This window comes from Capra hircus, chromosome 25 (assembly GCF_001704415.2).
Source record: "Capra hircus breed San Clemente chromosome 25, ASM170441v1, whole genome shotgun sequence".
Taxonomy (NCBI): Eukaryota; Metazoa; Chordata; class Mammalia; order Artiodactyla; family Bovidae; genus Capra; species Capra hircus.
Genome location: NC_030832.1, coordinates 42,544,959 through 42,564,650, shown reverse-complemented (window position 1 = coordinate 42,564,650; position 19,692 = coordinate 42,544,959). Strand labels below are relative to the sequence as shown.

Sequence of the window (19,692 nt, the reverse complement as noted above, 5' to 3'; positions counted from 1 at the left end):
TTCAAACACGCGTCTCTCCCCTCATCAAACCACACTGTCAGGGGTTTTTTTGTTCACCACTAATAAATATTTGGAAATTTCTAAACCTGCCAGAGTGGCACTTGCCAAGCCTTAGAGGCAACCTTAGGGGCACCATCCTTACCAAGCTCCCAGGGGCCACAACAGGCGCCCTCACCCTTCCCCGTCACCTCCCCCTGCCGCCCACCAAGCATGTACACCCACCCTTCAGACCCTGCCAGAGCACCCGGAGGCACTCTCCCTCTCGGAGGCGTCACCCCTGAGCCCACGAGCCAGGCTGGCGGCCCTCTGGCCTCCTGGATGATAGCAGGCAGAGCTGCTTGCTTGGGGTTAGGAAAGAGAATGAGGAGGAAGAGGCACCAGGGAGGGCTCCCTGGGAAACCCCGACACCACCACCGGCCCAAGGACGGACAGCCAGCACAAGGCCGGGCCGGGGGGAACGGCACCACACTGCCACGTTGAGTATCAGTTTCCAAGCGTTCACAGCGAACGCACGGAAACACAGCTGACTTCGTATGCTGACCTTGCATCCTGAAATCTAGTGTGCAGCTCAGTGACGGCTGGCCGTCCATCCCAGGCAGAAGGAGCAGAGCCAACAGGTGGGGAGCCAGCCTGCACAGACGCCCGGCACCCAGCCTCAGTCCTGAGCCCAGGGTTTCCTGTGCAGGGGAGTCTGCCAGCTTCCCTCCCCCCACTGCCTTCATTTCAACAGGTCCTAGGGGGTAAAAACGAAGACCCCCCACCCACTGTCCCCTAAGGCCTCAGTCAGGATCCTGGCACGGGGCGGACTGCCTTCCCCATGGGAAGCCGGGCTCTCTCCAGCGGGGGCCCATCTACCGGGGGAAGGCCCTCTGGACACCCAGACTGGGCACCTAAGAGCTACAGAGGCCCCCTCCCCCACCCGGCCGCCACCAGGTGGTCCAGGGGCTCCTGGGAGGGGCCGCGTCTTCCAGACCTAAGAAGTGCCACAAAGGCCATGCCAGGGCTGCTGGGCGTGCAGGGTGCCCATCAGCCTCAGGCCAGACAGAGCGCCGGGGCCAGGCGCCACTGCTGACTCCCGGGTGCCCCCAGAGCCTCGGCTCAGCGCCTGCCTCGGGCCAGCCAGCGGCTCCCAGGAGCCGGGCCTGGTCAGTGCACTGACCTGTCAGAGCTGCTCGTCTCCCCCACCAAGTCTTCCCCACAGCTGGTGACCTGCTGCCACAGGACGGCGCTGCAGAGAGAAGCAGGTTACTGTAATGGCAACAGGGCCAAGGGGAGGGCGGGGGCCCCAGGGTTCCGCAAGCGGCTGTCACAGAGGGAGGGGGATCTGGTCCCCTAGCTGGGGGACAGGCGCAGCATGGGCCCACCCTCAGCACTTCCTGTGTTAGGAATGGGGAGGTCTGCTTCCAGGGAGGACAGAAGAGGTGCCGGCAGAGGCCGAATGGGACTGGACGTGGGTGGGGGTGGGGGCGGCAGGTTGTGCAGACTAAGGGCAGTGAGGCAGCTGCGCCGACAGGCGGATGACCCGGGACGGCCAGACTTCCTGGGCCCAGCTGTTCACTCACGTTTACCCCCAGCTCCTCCAGGCGCCCCCCCCCCCCCCCGCTTCCTCATCGACGTCGACCACAAAGACCCGGGCCTGAGCAGCCAGACGCTGCAGCGAGAGAGCCACAGGGGCGGCAAAGCACGCGACCTCTCCGTGAGCCACACCCAGAGCCAACCAGTGAGCCTACACACCCCTTGCCCTGACTCACACGTCACGGAGAACCACACTCCCATCGGCGTGTCATTTCCCAAAAGGTGCGTCTTCAAAAGGAAGACCCTTCTGCCTCGACAGAGAGGGTGGCCCCGGCAGCAGGTGGCCCTCAAGCCCCTGACCAGCGGCCCGGAGCCCCCAGCGTGCAGACCCTTGCGGTCACTGCTGCTGCAGGACAAGTGGGAGGGCCGGCCACGCCTCCAGCCTGGCGAGCAGCCTCATGTCCCACAGCAGAGCGCCGGGCTGCAGTCTCCCTTCGTCCACAGTGTGGCGCAGACTCAGGCCACCAGCCTTGTAAGGCCTGGGGCCTGGAAGCACAGGACAGCTCCTCAGGGGCGTCACCAAAAACAGTGGGGAGGCCGACTCCACGTGGTTCTCAGAAGTCAAGCCCAGAGACGCAGCTGGAAGCCCAGGAAGCAGGACCAGCTTCCCACAGCTCCGCCCCCAGGATGGTGCAGCGGCCCAGGCCCAGGCGCTGGCCTCAGCCCCGGGAGCAGAAGGCAGCAGGCCACAGAGCTGAAGCCTCACGGAGCGCGCTGACATTCCCAGCTACAGAACGCTGATCTGAGCCTGGCTGGAGAGTGGGTCCACTCTGAAGATCTCTGACACGCACAAGCTCTGTCATTCCCCTGGCCAGGAGCCTGCGTGGTGGAGGAAGTCTTTCTCTGCAGATAAGGCAGTGGGGCGACCCAAGGCTTAGAGGCCCTGCTTTACCCAGTCAGGATCGCAGCCCTGCCAGGTGCAGGGCACCCCGGCATCCTACGGTCTCTGGCTTGGAATTCTGGGCTCCAAGGCTTTTCAGAAAAGGAGATAACAACACTCCTTAATCACATTGCTAGAATGATCCAAAGGCCTAAGAAAGCAAAGACCACCTGCTGTGTGACATTGGGCACCTGCCTAAGTTCTGAGCCTCAGTACGATTTAAAAGGAGGAGGGTACTGTCCTCCATCGATGGTAAGACGTGGCTCCTCACTTTAACAACTCTAAGATCAGCACGCTGCTTACACGCACAGCATCAGACTGTCTCCTTGCAACGGTCCATAAAGTTCTGGTATTCGCAGCACTGACGGAGTTGCAGACTTGATGAAACGAGGCTCATACACCTTGAAAGGCTGCTCTGAGGGCGCAGAACAGAAACCTGCGCAGAGCCTGTCCCCCTTCACTGCTGGGCGTTAGTGCCGGCTGACCACGCCCAGGTCTTCCCCACGGCTGGCGACGCACTGCCACAAGGACGGTGCTGGGGTGAGAAGCAGGTTACTGTAATGACCACAGGGCCAAGGGGAAGGGTGGGGGCCCAGGGTTCTGCAAGCGGCTGTGAGAGAGGGAGGGGGATCTGGTTCCCTAGCTGACCCCCAGCTTCCCTCTCTGACCCGTGTTCAGGAAGCTGTCCTGGGAAGCAGGGTAGTCTGAGGAGGGGCCCTGAGCCCGGCAGGCAGGACGCTGCCGCCACCCAGGGCCAGCCTCGGCCGCGATGCTCATTTCCCTGCTCCACCAGCCCCTGGCCCCACAGCGAACCTGCCTTAGCGCTGCAACCCGCACGCCTGGGTTCTCGGAGCCAGAGCGCGTTCCTAGGAGCACTGTTGCAGCGCAAGCCTTATAGCAGAGGAAACGACCTTGTTCTTGTCGCTCTTCCAACACCTGCTTAGCGCAGCGGCTACGGAATTAATTAGGCTGCAAACAGTGCACTGTCTCTTTAAATGGTTTTCCTGCGGCCAGTTGTTTACGAAGAAATTCCTCAAGCCAGGAAGTGAGGGGTGAGCGGGGAGCCAGCAAACACACTTGGGGCAGAGCAGCAGGTGCGCCTGGCAGGCCCCGATTACAGCCTTCGAGGGCGGGGTGACTGTCCCCTGCAGATGAGAGCGCCTCTGACTCAGCGGGCCGGCCCGCCCGCGGACCTCAGCCGAGCGCGCGCCGGACTCTCGGCGGCCCGGGAGTCTGTCGGCATCGGGGGACCCCGGGCGGGGCGGGGCCGGAGCGGAGCCGGGGCGAGAACGGGGGCCGGGGCGAGAACGGGGGCCGGGGCGGGGCCGGGCGGGCCCGGGGGCGGGGCGGGCGGGCCGGGGGCGGGGCGGGCGCGGCGCGGTCACGTGTGTACACAGGCCCGCGCGGCGTGCGCGCCGTGAGCCCCGCCGCCTGCCGGAGCCCCGAGCTGCCCGCTCCCGCGGCGACTGCGCGGCCCGCGGCCCAGCGAGCCGGTGAGTGGACGCCGAACTCGGGGTGGGGGCGGTGGGCACACTCGGGCTCGGCCCGCGCGGGGAGCGGCGCGGGGACGCGGCGGCCGGGGGCCGGTTCTCCGCTCCGACTCGCGGGTCCCCTCGGCCCCGCCCGGGCGCGCTCCCCTCCCGTGGCTGCCCTCCAGCCGCGCGGCGCCCGGCCGGCCCGGCCGCTGCCCTGCGGTCATTCACCTGTCCGGGCCGCTGAGAGCCGCAAGCCGCGTAGGCGGCTCGGCAGCTCCACAGGCTCCTCACATGTCCTGCGGGGAGCTGACCGCCTGTTCTGGGTCACGGTGGCTGTGACTTTCGTCCCTTTTATGATTACAAAATCTTGGAGATTTCTGGGACAGCGTCTAAATGGAGATATCAAGCGTCCTAGGACACTTGATAAAAAACCCCTGTGCCTGGAGGCTCCTTCAGAACTTGAGAAGGCAGTGCCCCAGCCTCAGAGCGCCCACTGACCTGGGACAAGAAACCCAGCACCGAGCTAAGGGCAGCAGCACGGCGGCTGGGCTCTCTCAGCGGGGCACTGGCCCCGGCCAGCTAGCCGAGCTTCGGGGGACAGAGGGTGAGTCGGGACCGGACACTGTCCCCTCATTGCTGGACGCACACTCGCTTGGCAGCCCCAGGCCACCTGCCAACAACCAGCTCCGAATCTTGGCGGAGCAGCGGCCCCCTCCTCCCCACTGTGTCTGCAGCACCTAGTGAGCCTGGCCTTGAGTCCCCAGGCGGCCAGCGGCCTGCTGGCCAGGCCTCTGCAGACACCAGAGTGTGGACACGGTAGCTGACCACGCTCCCGGGCTGCTCACACATAACGGGGACCAGACACTCTGCCGTCTCAGCTGGGTCTTCACTGGGGCACCAGTCACCACCCAGAGGAGAAAGAGGCCCTAGTAATAACTCTGCCCTGGGGATAGCCACATGCTCCCTGGCCTGCCGGGTGTGGCTCTCCCAACTGGAACCTCTGGTATCTTGCTAAATGGAGAAAGCCTCTAGAGATAACAGGCTTTTAAAAATTATAGCTCCCATCTGGTGCACGCATACTGTGGCGAGTCATGGACAGGAAGCTGGGGCCAGGCCCTGCCCTTGGCCACTGCTGTCCTGCCGCCGTGGGGGTCACAGAAATACAGAGGAGAGACGAGCCCAGCGTTCGCTCTTCATTGACTTGGGGTCCCTGGAACTCAGAAGGCCCTGGCAGGTGGGTGACAGGAGAAAGGCACCTGTGTCCGCTGGGCATGAGTGGTGGGGTTTTAGGCTAGGACGTAGAACTGCTTATCGTTGCTTAGCTGCCAAGTCGTGTCCCACTCTTCGCAACCCCCTGGCTACAGCCTGCCAGGCTCCCTCTGTCCATGGGGTTTCCCAGGCAGGAATCCTGGAGTGGGTATCCATTTCCTTCTCCAGATCTTCTCAACCTAGGGATCAAACCTGGGTCTCCTGCCTTGCCAGGCAGGTTCTTTACCCCTGAGCCATCAGGCGAGCCCTCAGACAGTTCAGTTCAGTTCAGTTCAGTCGCTCAGTCATGTCCGACTCTTTGCGACCCCATGAACTGCAGCACGCCAGGCCTCCCTGTCCATCACCATCTCCCGGAGTTCACTCAGACTCACGTCCATCGAGTCAGTGATGCCATCCAGCCGTCTCATCCTCTGTCGTCCCCTTCTCCTCCTGCCCCCAATCCCTCCCAGCATCAGTCTTTTCCAGTGAGTCCGCTCTTCACGTGAGGTGGCCAAAGGACTGGAGCTTCAGCTTCAGCATCGTTAGCCCTAGGGCTGCTTGAACCCACTACATAGTGAAAGAGGGACGAACTTGCCAGGGTCCCTGCCAGCAAACGCACGAGTGATTCCAGGTGGGACGAGGCACCAGCCACTTTCCGGGGCCTGAGAGGAAGGCGCTGCTTGGGGAGGCGGCAGCCACACCCTCCAGGCCCTGGGGTGTCATCCGGGAACCTCAGCAAACAACTTGCCGCCCACCAGGGCCCTGTCCTCCAGCTCTCTCAAGGCTGCAGCCTCTCCGGCGCTTGGGCAGCAGCAAGTGTCCGTGGGGTCTCACAGGTGCTGCAGAGCAGGGGGCCTCAGTGTAAGGCGTAAAAGTGAATTTTCACTCTAAAAAATGCGATGCTGTCAAGGGTCAGAGTTCAGGTCCCTTCTCCGCCCCCCAGGGACCTATGGACAGAACCCCCTGCGAGTTAGCAGCAGGACAGGGTGCAAAGGACCAGGTGTCCTGTGCAGTCCCACAGGGGTCTCCTTCCTCCCACACACACGGTGGGAGGGCAGAGAGCACACAGGAGTTTCCCAGTTTTAATTAGAGCAAGGAAGCAACTGTCATGATTAGACCAAGTGTAAGGAGCAAAAATGACTGCTGGTTCCTCCCCTGGAAAGAACCACAGGCCGCGATAAGACCGCCCCCAGGGAAGAGCATGCCAGTGTCGAGCTGGGCAGGGGCCCGACTGGGTGCCAGGGGAGACGGGTCTGGTCTTAGTCTGCTTTCCCCTGATGGAGAGTGCTGGACGGAGCGGTAACCTCAAAAGCTTAATCGGGGGACAATAAGAGAAAAACGCCGAGGGACTAGCCCTCCACAAGCAGAGGGGAACACGGCCGAATCCTTCCAGGGAGAGCCTGGGGCCGGGGCGGGCCGGGGCCCGCCGGCTGCTCCCCTGCCCGCAGCCCTTCCCCACCGGCGGGCAAGCCCGTTCTCTTCCCGGGAGAACCGGAGACGCTGCCTGCTTCACGCTCACTGCTGATTCAGAACCTTAAAAAGCAACAGGCTACGAAAACAGAGCCACCCCAAGTGTATAATGAACCGTTGCTTATCCCAGTCCAGGAAGGCGCGATACCAATCGGTATGCATAAGCGCTCTATGTTGAAAACCGATGAAAACATCAGCTTTTCCGGAGTGTCTGGCTCCTACCAGCTGGATGTTAATTGTAGCTAGAGCCTTTGCCCATTATTGCAAAAGGAAATAAACACTCCAGTCACTTTCAAAGCATTTTGATGGCTCCAGAGCACTCAGTTGAAGTCCAGGCACAGTACACAGTGGGTCTCCAGGACATCAGGCAGGCAGGCCGGGCCGGTGCCCACCAGGACACACTGCCCTGGCCTTGGGGCCCTGCGCCCACCTCCTGGTCTGAGCTCTGCCGGCCCTTCTGCCCGGTGGGTCCTCGTGCTCGCCTTGGGGAAAGGCCTTTGAGGCCGTCCCACAGGCTGCAGGACACCGGCCACGGAGCTCCCTCTTTGGGATGCTCTAGGCAGGCAGGAACAGGCGGGGTGCTGTGGGATAAGGTGAGCGACCTTGGAGGGGAGTTAGCTGGTGCTTTAGTTGGGCAGGCTGTGTGCGCACAGGGCCACTGGGGGGCCCCTGCCCATCATGGGCCCCGTCCGCCTCTGCTCTGCTGCACTCCCGGGCACCCCCTCTTTCCATGGAGGTCACCGTGGGCTGTAGCCCTGCGTTTCGGCAAGGCTTTTCATTGCCCGTGGACATTCACTTTTGAAGGGTTAGTTTATACAGTTCTAGGCTCTTTAAAAAAAAAAAAAAAAGCCCAAGGAGAAAAGATGCTGACATCTGGCCTCAAGATACTTCCAGCAGCTAACCCAGGCGTGCGGTCCTTGCTGGTGGGGAATGAAAGAAGGGGCGCCTGTAAGCAGGGCGCCATCGGGGAGGGTCCGCCAGGACCCCGTGGGGCTGGGGCCCCAGCTCAGCAGGTGCGGCTCCAGAGACTCGCTGTCTGTTCCTACAGCAGCCCTGGGGGCCCAGGGCCGCTAAGCTGTGGGAGGACCTCCTGCCCCCCACCCCCGCTCCATGAGAATCTGCCCTTGGCCTGGGCCCGCTCACGAACCCTGCCCTCCCTCCCCCGTCTCCTCTCCCTGCGGCAGCTGGCAGAGTCAGGAGGCAGCACAGCAGGGCGCGTGTGTGGGAGGTGAGGACCCGCCGTTCCACGCCCAGCACCAGGGAGGGCCACACTCACCACCGCACTCCATCCTCCCAACGGCCTGACCAGGGACCCAAGCCAGGCAGCTGCGGGCAAGGCGCCTGGGGAGGCTGGTCCTCAGTCTGCGGCCCACGGATGGGAGCCGCCACCAGGCAGCACGCGCCCCTCCCAAGGGGAAGTCTGAGTCGGGCCAGGGGGCACGATCGAGCTGCTTCCCCAAAGAACAAGAGCATAAGAAGCAGGCGGCCCTCAGCGCAGCAGGGCTTAGACACGTGTCCTGTGGCCCAGTGTCCCCCAACGGGCACCCGGCCTGCATGCCACCCCCTCCCCGGGGCCTGCCACCAGCCCCCACCGTGTCCCCGTCCCCATCACCAACGCGCGGGGGGTGGAGCGGCCGGGGGCTGCTTCACTGCTGCCCCAGCGCCCGGCTCAGAGTCCTGGGCGCCGAGCAGAGGCTGGCCCGTCGGCTCATCTGCCCCGTGGCCCTGCCGCCCGCCAGCCCCCTCTCGAGGCCGTGTGCTGCGAGGCCGTCTGCCCAGCGTGCCGGCACCCATGCAGGCACCGAGGAGGACACGTCGCGTCCTGAGAGCTCCTGCTTAGGTCCAGAGCAGAGCAGGGGACCCCTCCCTGATGCCACAGCAGCGCCACCAGCCTGCGCTCTTCAGGGTCCACCTGGGAGTCCGGTGCCCTCCCCAGGCTGGCCACCTCCCCTCTCCAGTCCACTGCTGGCCCCAGGCGGGAACCGCCCTGGCCCGAGGCTGTGAAGACATCTCCACTCCCTGGAACAAGACCAGCCGGAAGTTGGCCGCACGGCAGTCATCCGGGGCCTGGCAGGGCCACTGGCCCAGAAGCGTGATCAGAGGCGACAGGCCGAACTCTCAGAGAGGGGATGCAGGTCACCTTCAGATCAAGTGAGTCCTCTTGGGAGACACCGGATGCGGTGACCACCGGACCCCCTCGACGACCAAGGAGCAAGCCAGGATGCTAGAGCCCACCAGCCTCCCGCCCCGGGCCACACGACATCAGGGCTGGGCAGTCCTGCTGCCGGCGTCGCCGTGAGACCATGGCCACACGGCTGCACGTGCCAGGCGCGCCCCTGCTCCGTGGACAAAGGCTGGTTGCAGGCCTGGCTGGGCATGCCCGCCACAGAAGAGGGGCGCCCACGGGTGAGGGTCCGAGAGTGAGGGGACATGTCTCTAGCCAGAGGCGCACACCTGTATGTTCCCCGGGCCTGGCAGAGGGGGGCAGAAGGCCGGGCGGAGGCGCAGACCCAGCTGGGCAGAGGCAAGGGTGCCAGGCAGAACCAGGCCCTGGCCAGGCTGGCAGCACCGGAGTCCCGGAGGGATCCGGGACAGGGCTGAGGGTGGGCGGGAGGTCAGGGCCCCCCAACGCCCTGTCGGATGGCGGGGCCCCCCAACGTCCTGTCGGATGACGGGGCCCTGGTCAGCACCTGGTGGGCGCTGCTGCCTAGGGAGGCATGGAGGAGGGCCCAGAGGTCTGGGAGGCCCCACCAAGCATAGGAGGAAGGCGGCCACGCCAGCCGGGGTGCCTGCAGGCAGGTCTGCAGAGGCGTGTGTCTGGCAGGTGGGCAGTGGGTGGGGGTGCTTGATGGGAGGGGCAGGCGGGGCGCATTAGAGGGTGGACTGGGAGCCAGGAGGCAGTGGGCAGCTCTGACCGGTGTCATCAGGACGGCCCCGGAGCAGGGTGGCAGGACCAGCCTGGACGACGCTGCTGGGCTCCTGGTCCCTCCTGCCCCTGGGGCCGTCCTGACGACACCAGTCAGATCTGCAGTGGGTGACGGGCGGCCGCAGGCAGTGTCGTCAGCCCTGCTACTCAGGGACAGCGAGGGCCTGTGGGGCCAGGGGCAGGGCCCAGCGGCTGAGGGCCCACCTGGCCTTGCCTCCTGCCCCTGAGAGGCCAGGACCACAGAGGGCCCTGCTCGGAATCCTGGTCTCTGGCCACGGTCCAACTTCCCCTTTCTCAGGAAGGAAGGGAACAGAGAGCTGGTGACTGGAAAGGCAGCCCAGCCCAGCCCGCCAGTGTGGAGGGCGGGGCCCACCATTGTTCTCAGGGCCCCTCCTCACAGGGCCTTGGGGGAGGGGAGCCTGTTCCCAGACTCCTGCACTCCCTGAGCCAGAGCACAAAGGGAAGTGGGGTGACCCGCAGGGGCAGCACAGGGGCCTGGACACAGAGGGACACCAGCTAGAGGCCTCGCGCCTTGACCAGCTGCCCTGCAGCCGTGCGCGGTGGGCGCACACTCCCAAAGTGACCGATGCTGACGGCAAGTCTGGGGGTGCCGGGCGCAGCTGCTGCTCTGGGTCCCCGAGAGCCCATGGGCACCACCCGCCCCAGCAAGCGCCTCAATGCCTCGCCCCTTCCACGTCGGCAGCCTGCCTCCTGCCCTCCTCACCCGCAGCCCCACGCGTAACACCTGGAGGCGAGGAGCCTCTGGGAAGAACACCGGGGACAAAAAGCAAAGACCGGCTGAAAGCAAAGGAAACCGGCACCTTTAGCGCGTGAGCTGCAGTGAAGCCAGCCGTGTCCTCGCCGCGGACACCGACAGGACGCGCACAGAGCTGTCTACTTTGTGGGCAGGGTTTCCAAGTTCTGTGTATATGAGCTGCCAGGACACTGCGGCTCGGGCTGGCCGCTGAGACACGCAGACCCCTCTTGGGTCATGCAAGCTGGCCGTGTAAGCACCTGAGCTCTTGAAAAAAGTTCTGAGCTGATTTGCTCCGCGTGACCGCCTCCCGCGGGTCTCCAGCAGGGCAGGGTCCCTGCCAGCACGTCCCCTGCTTCCCTCAGCCCAGGAGCCCATGGGGCCCTATCCACTGCCCCACCCGACATCGCAGAGGGCCACCCTTCCGTCCTCAGCCTCCCCTGGCCGAACCTGCCCTCCGGTGGATGGAGACCCCCAGGAGGAGCAGGCGCACCAGGGGACCCCCATCGGGCCTCAGGGGAGCCCGTGGGCAGGGTGCCCTTCCCGTGTGCCGGCCCTTCCCGATACAACTCTCAAGGCTCCAAAATGGCTGTGAACAGGAGGCGCAGCTGCACCCGCCTGCAGCGGAGGGGCACCCTGAGAACCAAGCGGCGGACACGCACAGCGCCCCCCCCAGCCCCCGCCACACGAGTGTGCGCATGTGCCCCCACGCCTCATGGAGGAGCACGCCGCACCGGGAAACAGGCCCGCCGCGAGTGGGGCCAGCGCGGCGGGAGGGGAGGGACTGAGGCCCGGGAGCCGGGCGAGGCGCTCGGGCTGGTCAGGCACCGACAGGATGCTCTGTGGACCAGCGTGCCGGCCTGCTCAGCGCGCAGGAGCCCGCCGGCATGCGGGAGGGAAACGGGCAGCGGATCGGCTAGAATAAGATGGACGCAGGCTCCGAGGACCCCTCAGGCCCGGCCCTGTCTGGGGCTCCTTCCCGCACCCTGGACCCCAGGTCTGGGAAGAGGGACCCGAGTCCCTGCAGCGGCTGAGAGTAGACGCCCTCCCTGGAGGTGATGAAGCCGGCAGGCAGCAGGCGCTCAGCAGTCCCGCCCCGGCCTTCGCCTTCGGCGCTGCCTTAGCGGCTCATTAGGATACAGACGGCCCCGCCCCGCCAGGCTCCTGCCTGACCCCTCCGTGTTGGGGGCGGGGGGGGGGGGGTCACAGGCACACACCCTGTAAGCGGGCGCCTGCTCCGTCGCGTTGGCTGGCAAACAGACGCCTGTGGAGACCACAGGTCATTCCCCCTGTGCCCCCCACGCCAGGCTCGCTGCCGCGGCGTGGGGCCGGGCCACTTAAGGGCAGGCGGGGCCTCCCTAGCCCCTGGACCTGGGAGGCCAGGGTCTGCCGCAGAGGGTTGCTGGCCTCGCTCTGAGAGCAAGAAGCCCGGTAGGCTCAGGACGCATGGCGTGGAGGGTTCCCCCCTCCCCAGGACTCAGGCGTTGCTCAAGAAAGTCTGTCCTTCCCTCACCACCAAGGCGCCTCCACCCGCCAAGGCCCACCCAGACCTTAGCGCCCGCCTGCCCTGACCCTGCCAGGCTGGGAGGGAGGGGACCGGAAGGATGCCAGGCGCGCGTGCGGACTACTTCCCACCACCTCTGGCCCCTCCCCAGGGGTCCAGCGGTAGCTGGTTTTCAGGATAGGGGTCCCGGTGCCCTGGCACGGCACACCAGCGCCGCCCAGGCGGCGCGTTGCTGGGCACAGACGGAGGTGAGGGGGGGCGGTGTCAGGATTCCGCAGTCAGTGCAAGGGAGGAAGGATGTGCGTAGCAGGGCTGCCGCCGCCTCAGGAAGGCTGAGGTTCCCGCGAGGCGGGCTGCGGGGCCAGGCCTTGGGTCCACCCCGGCCCCCCAGCTCTCCTGCTACAGGCCTCTCTCACGCGGCCCAGGCGCCACAAGGTGCCAGCAGGCGCCTTAAAGCTCCAGGGCTGTGGGTTTCCCGGCAAACAGGGTCAAGGAGGCCCGCGTGGCTCTCAGGGCCCTCCCAGCTTCCAGCGAGGACGCCTTCGGCCGCAGGCAACACGCGCAGCCGCGCTTCCCGCCGGCCTCGGGGGCGGGGGCCGGGCCGCGGCCGCCAAGGCCTCACGCGCCGCTCTCCCCACAGCCCGCCATGTGGAGCTGCCCGCTCAACGGCACGGGGGGCGAGGACCCGCTGCCCTGCCTGCACCTCCAGAGGGCGCTGTCCGCGCTGTCGCTGCTCTACCTGCTGAGCGGCGTCCCCCTCGGCCTGGGCTACAACGCGCTGCTGCTGCTGGCCAACCTGCACGACCCCGGCGGCATGACCATGCCCGACGTCTACTTCGCCAACATGGCGGCGGCCGGGCTGCTGCTCTGCGCCCTGGCGCCCGCGCAGCTGCTGGGCCCCGGCGCAGCCGGCGGGGCCGCCTGGGACCCGGGCAGCGAGGTGCACGTCTCGCTGCCGGTGCTGTTCAACGTGGCGGCGCTGGTGGCGCTGTACTCCGCGGCGCTGCTGGGCCTCGACTGCTACATCGAGCGCGCGCTCCCGCGCACCTACATGTCCAGCGCCTACAACACCCGGCACGTGTGCGGCTTCGTCTGGGGCGGCGCCCTGCTCGCCGGCTTCTCCTCCCTGCTCTTCCACATCTGCAGCCACGTGGCCGCACGGCTGGTGGAGTGCGCGCGGATGCGGGACGCGGCGGCGGACGACGCCATCATGCTGCTCGTCGGCTACCTGGTGCCCGGCCTGGCCGCGCTCTACGCGCTCGCGCTCCTGGCGCGGGTCCGCAAGGAAGACACGCCGCTCGACCGGGACGCGGGCCGCCCAGACCCCTCAGCGCACAGGCTGCTGGTGGCCACCGTGTGCGCGCAGTTCGGGCTCTGGACGCCCCACTACCTGACGCTCCTGGGGCGCACGGTCCTGGCGGCACGGGGGAAGGCACTGGACGGGCACCACGTGGGGACGCTGGTCCTCGCCAAGGACCTGTCCAGGTTCCTGGCCTTCGCCAGCAGCGCTGTGGTGCCGCTTCTGTACCGCCACCTCGACAGAAACTTCCCCGGCAAGCTGCGGCGGCTGATGAAGAAGCTGCGCCGTGGGCACCAGAGCTGCTCCCCGGACCAAGCGGGGGTGCAGCCGGTGACGGCATAGACGCTGCTCCACGGGCACCGCCGCGGGCGGGGCGGGCCGCACTGGCCGGAAGCACAAGGCGCGGTGATCAGTCCCCTGTGCCCAAGGCTCGCTCCCTCCTCTGAGGCATCCAGGAGACGACGCTGACTCCAGCCCCTGCTCCCTCGCCCCTGGAGACGAGGCAGAACCAGGCGCAGGCCCGTGGAGTTCCCCAGGTGCCTGGTGTGAGGGTGAGCCATGTCCTCGGTGCCCGGCTGCCCTCGGGTGTGCTTGCCTCCCACACCCACCTTTCAGGTCCACGCCCGCGACAGCCTGCTTCCCCCCGGCCGCAAACGAAGTAATGAAAACCTAACAGCAGTATTTATACTTTGTACTGTTAAAATACTAGCCCTCCCCCCTTTCGTTTTGTTTATGAGGAGACGTTTGGTAGGAAAGTCAGAAGGTATTAAAATGAAGGAAACGCAAACCCACTCGGGTGGCGAGCCTCTCGGCCACGGGCAGGACGGGGCTGCAGGCTTCCTGGGACGCACAGGCGCAGCGGGAGGGGCCATATGGGGCGTCTGCGGCCGCCAGTTGTGAGCCCGGCGGCACTGGTCCCCAAAGTGTGCCCAAAGGTGAGTGTCAACAAGGCGACGGGAGGAAAATACTCAGGATTTCTAACCCCAAAGCCGACGGGCCTGCCCACAGGCAAGACGGATCTGGGCAGGGGGGCTCACGGGGCTGCAGAGCCCACCCGCCGCCCTTCGCCCTCTCCTGCACCCCGCTGTCGGTGTCAGCTGTTAGGGACGCGGGGCGCCTCCCTTTCCACTCCCCACGTCTTCACGAAGAAATCACAGCCCCTCACCCCAACCCTGTTCTGAGCCCGAAATGCCCTAAAAGCAAAGGCCTGTTTCTGAAGGCTGCGGTCATGCAGGACGCCTTTCAGGCGAAAGACAAACGCGACACTGGGCGCCGCCCGTGCCCGGCTGCTGCTGTAAACACTCGCGCTGAGCCCACTGACCACCAGCTGCCCCAGGGCCAGGCTGCTCCTCTTGGCGGCATCTGTGGGGGGACCTGCCCCACGTGGCCCCAGTCTCTTGGGAAGTGGAGCCCAGAGAGTGAGCGGCATGCTCTTCTACCTGCAGGCTGACTTCCCTCCAGGCTGATGGCCTGCACAGAGCTGGACACGCTGGACTCGGGGGCTGTAGTAAGCCTTGGGGGACAGAGCAGCAGGAACTGGTGGGCTCCGGGAGCTCCTGGCGGTGACGAGCACAGACGCCCGCCGGCTGCTCCAGGGCCCCAGGGCCTAGTGGGAGCTCTCCTCAAATTCCCAGGGCCTCAGGCGGTGCCCCCCGCTGCGCCAGCACGTACCCCCACAGGGGTCCCCAGACAGCAGTGGCCATGCAGAGAGGCGATGAGTGCCCTCCTCAGGGTCCCGGAGCCAGCAGAGGGAAGCGGCTCTTCCCCGCACCAGGGGCTCCTTGGAGAAGGGGAGCCCCCAGGGCCCAGATCTCTGTCCACGGCCCCCACCCCTCAGCACAGCTGGTTTCCCCCACACAGTGCAGGGGGCCTAAGGTCACTCTTTATTTCAGTTTCTCAGTGGCTTTGGTTGAAAGCTGGCTGGTCTCTGGGGACCTCCGGGGGGAGGGTGTCATCCGGTAGCAGCCACAGGCTTCTGTCCCGCGACCACCTCTACTGCTGACAGAGGACGAGCCGGGGTCTCAGGTGCAGCAGACCCCACCACTGCTGCTGCTGTGCCCTGAACCCCCCTCTGCCCCCCAACTCGAGGAGCAAGCCCACCTCCGCCTCAGCTGCTAGCACCACAACAATCTACTTTCCATGGATGTCGGCTTGATGATCTCGTGCTGAACTCCGGGTCACTTCTTGCTGCCCTAGTATGTTTGATTCCTAGTACCCCTGCCACAGTTGCTTAAAAATTGAATGAATTTTGAACCATTTCAATGAGATCAGGCAGGTCCGGGGCTGTATGGCCATACATAGACTTGAGGCATTTAAGAGAATGAGCAGCTATTTGGAAAACGTCAAGGTAGACCACACACTCTTTTTTTTTTCTTTTAACTGTTAGTATGTATATATTCTGACCGTGTGGCATGCGGGATCTTAGTTCCCGGCCACGGGTCGAGCCCACAGCCCCTGCACTGGAGACACGGAGTCTTAACCACTGGGCCACCAGGGAAATCCCTGACTGGGGTTTCAATGATCTTATTTTTGTCAACAGACAAACTCACCCACCGTGCCACGCTTCATTACTCAGGATCCCCAGAGGTGAGTTTAGCCTTGGGTTTATTTCATGAAGGTTATAAAGCTTATTGTAAGAAACTGGGTCTCTTACCAATCGCGGCAGATGTCATCAAGAAATCAGAGCTTCCCTGGTAGCACAGTGGGCAGGAATCCTCCTGGCAACGCAGGGGACACGGGTTCGGTCCCTGGTCCAGAACGATCCCACGTGCTGCGGAGCCCCTGAGTCCCTGGCCACAGGTACTGAGCGCGGGCTCTGCAACCGGCAAGCCGGGATTCCTGAGCCCTCGCGCCGCGCCTACTGAAGCCCCACGAGAGAAGCCGCCACGACGAGGGGCCCACGCACCGCAACCGGGGGGGTAGCCCTGCTCTCCAACGCTAGGGGAAAACCTGTGTGCAGCAGCAAAGGCCCAGCGCAGCCAGGACTCAAATAATCTTTTTTTTAAAATTTAAAAAGTGAAACATTTGTTTCTTTATAAAAAGGACCTGACAAAGGACAAACCAGAAGTCATTAAGGTGCTAAATTATACATCAAGTTCTTGAAGTTAAAATCAGGCGGGAAATGTGGGGACCTTCTCGTTCCTAACCCCTTACATCTGCCCAGATGGCCTGAATTTACTGCAGGTGTCTTAGAAACTGGGGAAAGAACACCCACACTTTTGAAGATTAAATTACGTGATATTTATTAGCCAATTTCTGGATTATAATGTGTTTCTTGCGGTGTCTGACATGTCAGCTAAACAGCGCACAGCCATAACGAAGCAAGTCTTCCCCTCGTGAGTTACACTCCAGCCTTTCTGGCTACACCGTGGCTCCTCTGCTGGTCAGCGCTGACCCTGCACCACGCGGGTCTTAAGTCCGACGCGGATAAACCCCGAGCTGTCCGAGGGCCCATGGTGTGTCCACGGGGCTGGTGGTGGGTGGGTCCCACACACCTGCGGGGGCCAGGGCTCCGGGAGGCAGGGGGCCGCTCACACAGCCGTGCCCTCCGTCACCACTGCTCGTGCGGGACACAGAGCTGGGCACTTCCTTCCCGCGTGTAGGTTTCCCAGCAGTTCCATGGGGGGGGGGGGGGACGGGCACTGCCAAATCGCCCGCCCCCGCCGCCCCGAGAGCCACGAGGCAGGAAGCCGATGGAATTCGGGTTCCAAGCGGGCTAACGGGTGGCTCAGTGACCGCGGGCGCGGAGCGGGCGTGTTCGCGGAGCGCCCTCCGGTGGCCGCCGCGGCCCTGCACCTGCGCGCGAGGCGCCGGCTGCCAGCACGCGGCGCCGACTCCCGAGGAGGCCGCAGCAAATCCTGCCTTCACAAGATAGGCCCCCGGGGCGGGCCGTGGAGGCGCGCCCGGCCCCCGGGCGCTGCACGGCGCGCACACGCACGGCCCAGGGGCACCGAACCCACAGACGCGGTGCGGCGCTCAGGAGGCAGCCGGCTCCACGCGCAGGCTCTGACCCCCAGTCGCCTCACGTAACGCAGCGCACTGCCCGCTGGGCAGAGGAGCAGAGCCCGGCAGGAAGGCAACCGCGGGCGTCATCCCACCCAGGCGGGGCCTGCAGGGGCTGCGCCGTGTGCACCGCACGGCCCGCCCTGCCGCCTCCGCAGCCCCAGGGCCCGGCCCGCCGGGGGGGTGCAGGGCCGCGGCGCCCGCGCCCCTCCCCCGCTCTGCCGCCCGCAGCCGGACGGGGACGCGAGCCTCCCCCGGGCCCTCGGCCCCCACAGGGGCCCGCGGTGTGCGCACCCGCAGGCAGCAAGGCCCTAAGAGGCCAGTTCTGCTGGCGGGCGCAAAAGGGGCAAGGGGCCGGCCGAGAGCAACGGGCCAGGCCGCCGGGTGCCCCCAACGCCAGCAGGCTGGCGGGCTCAAGGTTACACCCCCGCGTGCCGAGGCCCGTCAGAACACACGGCCCGCGAGGCTAGCAGAATCTGAGCTGGGCGGAGGCCAAAGGGCAGCGCGGCGACGAGCACTCGCCGGAGAGGGCGCGCCCCCTACAGGCGAGCGGAGGGGACGCAGAACCACCGCGACAAGCGGACCGCCAAGGTCCTGCTCAGGACGGTCAGCCAAACCCGAGATAGGAGCCCACGGGAGGGGCGGTGGGTAGCTAGCGCCCCCGGAGATGTCCACAGGACTCGGCGGCGCCCCCGGCCGGACGCGAGCCTCCCCCGCGCAGACGCGGGTCTGGAAGGAAGCAGGGCAGGCCCCAAGAAGCTAAAGAAAACTCAGCGAGCCGGGACGCCGCCCACCCACGCCCCCTACTCACACCCCCCACAGCCTTCTAGCCCCAGGAAGCAGTCCTGGTGAGCAGGGCCGGCTTCCTAGACCCCCTCAGGGCTATTTCTGGAGCCCCCGCAGAGAGCCACGAAGGGAACACAACATCCTCAGGGCCCGGGCTGCGGAAGCTCTCAGGGGACCGAGGCTGGACCTTGGCAGCCCTTTTGCAAGGCTGAGGGAGGGGGCCCAGAAGGCCCAGTCCTTGGCCTGAAACTGGCACCAGAATAAGCCAGGGGGCCCGTCTCCTCAGGAAACTCTGAGCCTCATGTGAAAGCCTCCGAGCGAGGGTTCAGGCAGGCGGGCCGGTGGACAGCCACGTGGGAGGACGCTGGCGGCTTCACATGCTGACAGCGCTCCCAAGAACCGGCCAGCCCGCCCTTAAAAACTCACCCAAGAAGAGGAAGCACGTGTTCAGGCGGAAAACCCACCTGCAGGTTCTGATGGCAGCTCTGGCTCTGGAAAACAAACCCAGAAAGGACCCCGCAGCGCTCCAGCCAGCCGCCTGGCCACACTGCGAGTCCTGTGGGGCACATCGCCGGGCGGCCAGGACGCCGGGCATCCAAGGTGGGTCGCGCTTAAGCGCAGATGCCCTCCGACCATGGACCTCACCACGGGCACGTCCTGAAACACCAGTGACCCGGTGCCGTCGGAGACTCACAGCCCAGCATGGGGGGTCAGGCCTGCACCAGCGTGCAGCCAACTCAGTGAAAACGAAAGTCACTCCATCGTGCCCGACTCTTTGTGACCCCGTGGACTATACAGTCCGTTGGATTCTCCAGGCCAGGATACTAAGGTGGGAGCTTCTCTCTCTTCCAGAGGATCTTCCCAACCCAGGAGTCAGACCGGGGTGTCCTGCATTGCAGGCGGATTCTTTTACCAGATGAGCCACAGGGAAGCCCCCTCAGCTCAGAGCAAATCTATGGAGAAAGTGTGGCTAAGGCGTCTGCCTTCGGGAGCGCCGAGAGCCACGCCCCTCTCCGCCTGGCTTCTCCTGGGGGGGGGCAGTGGAGCCCAGGCTGGTGGGAGTCGGGGGGGCAGAGTGGGGGGGAGTGAGGGGGGGGAGTAAGGGAGGAGAGAGCAGGTTGGGGGGGAGTGAGCGGGGATGGGGGGAGTGAGCAGGGAGAGTAAGGGAGGAGTGAGCAGGTTGGGGGGGAGTGGGGGCGAGTGAGTAGGGGTGGGGGGTGAGCAGGGTGAGTAAGGGAGGAGTGAGCAGGGAGAGTAAGGGAGGAGTGAGCGAGTGGTGGGGGGGAGTGAGCGGGTGGGAGGGGGCGCAGGGAACTGTGGGCGGTTTCCTGAAAGCATTTCAGCATCTCCTGTCACCCTTCCCAACTCACTGGAAGGGGAGGTCAGCCCCGCCAATGAGGTGGCTGTCACCAGTAAGGTGTGTTCGCCAGGGTCCCACTGGGAGGGGGGCTTGGAGCCCCTGGACCCACCACTCTGCACCAGGCAGTCCCCCAGACTGGGGAATGAGGGAGCGGACACGGCACCCCGGCTGGACCCAGAGGGCCAAGGGAGGGGTGGGCCCCCACCTGAGTCTGCAGGTAGCTGAGGCCATAGACTCTCACAAGCCTGAGGCCAGGAAGGAGCAGAGCGCTGCCCTGCACCCTGGAGGGGAGCGAATGTCCCCTGCGGGCCAGCCGAACACGAGGCGGAGCACCCAGCACCCACCCTGGGGCAGGGGCTGTTCCGGCATCCACCACACAGAGGGGAAGCCGGGGCCTGAGTTCAGGTGGCCT

General features: G+C 65.3%; 1 protein-coding gene across 1 annotated transcript; it reads left to right on the top strand.

Moving 5' to 3' along the window:
* On the top strand, positions 3,848–16,384 carry GPR146 (G protein-coupled receptor 146). Its single transcript, XM_018039919.1, has 2 exons — positions 3,848–3,948; positions 12,473–16,384. Exon 2 carries the CDS (start codon positions 12,479–12,481, stop codon positions 13,472–13,474), a length of 996 nt encoding a protein of 331 aa, XP_017895408.1. The 5' UTR covers positions 3,848–3,948; positions 12,473–12,478; the 3' UTR covers positions 13,475–16,384.

What these genes read in the sequence shown, in the direction of transcription:
- GPR146 (XM_018039919.1), top strand. Translation starts at nt 12,479, where the DNA reads ATGTGGAGCTGCCCGCTCAACGGCACGGGGGGCGAGGACCCGCTGCCC.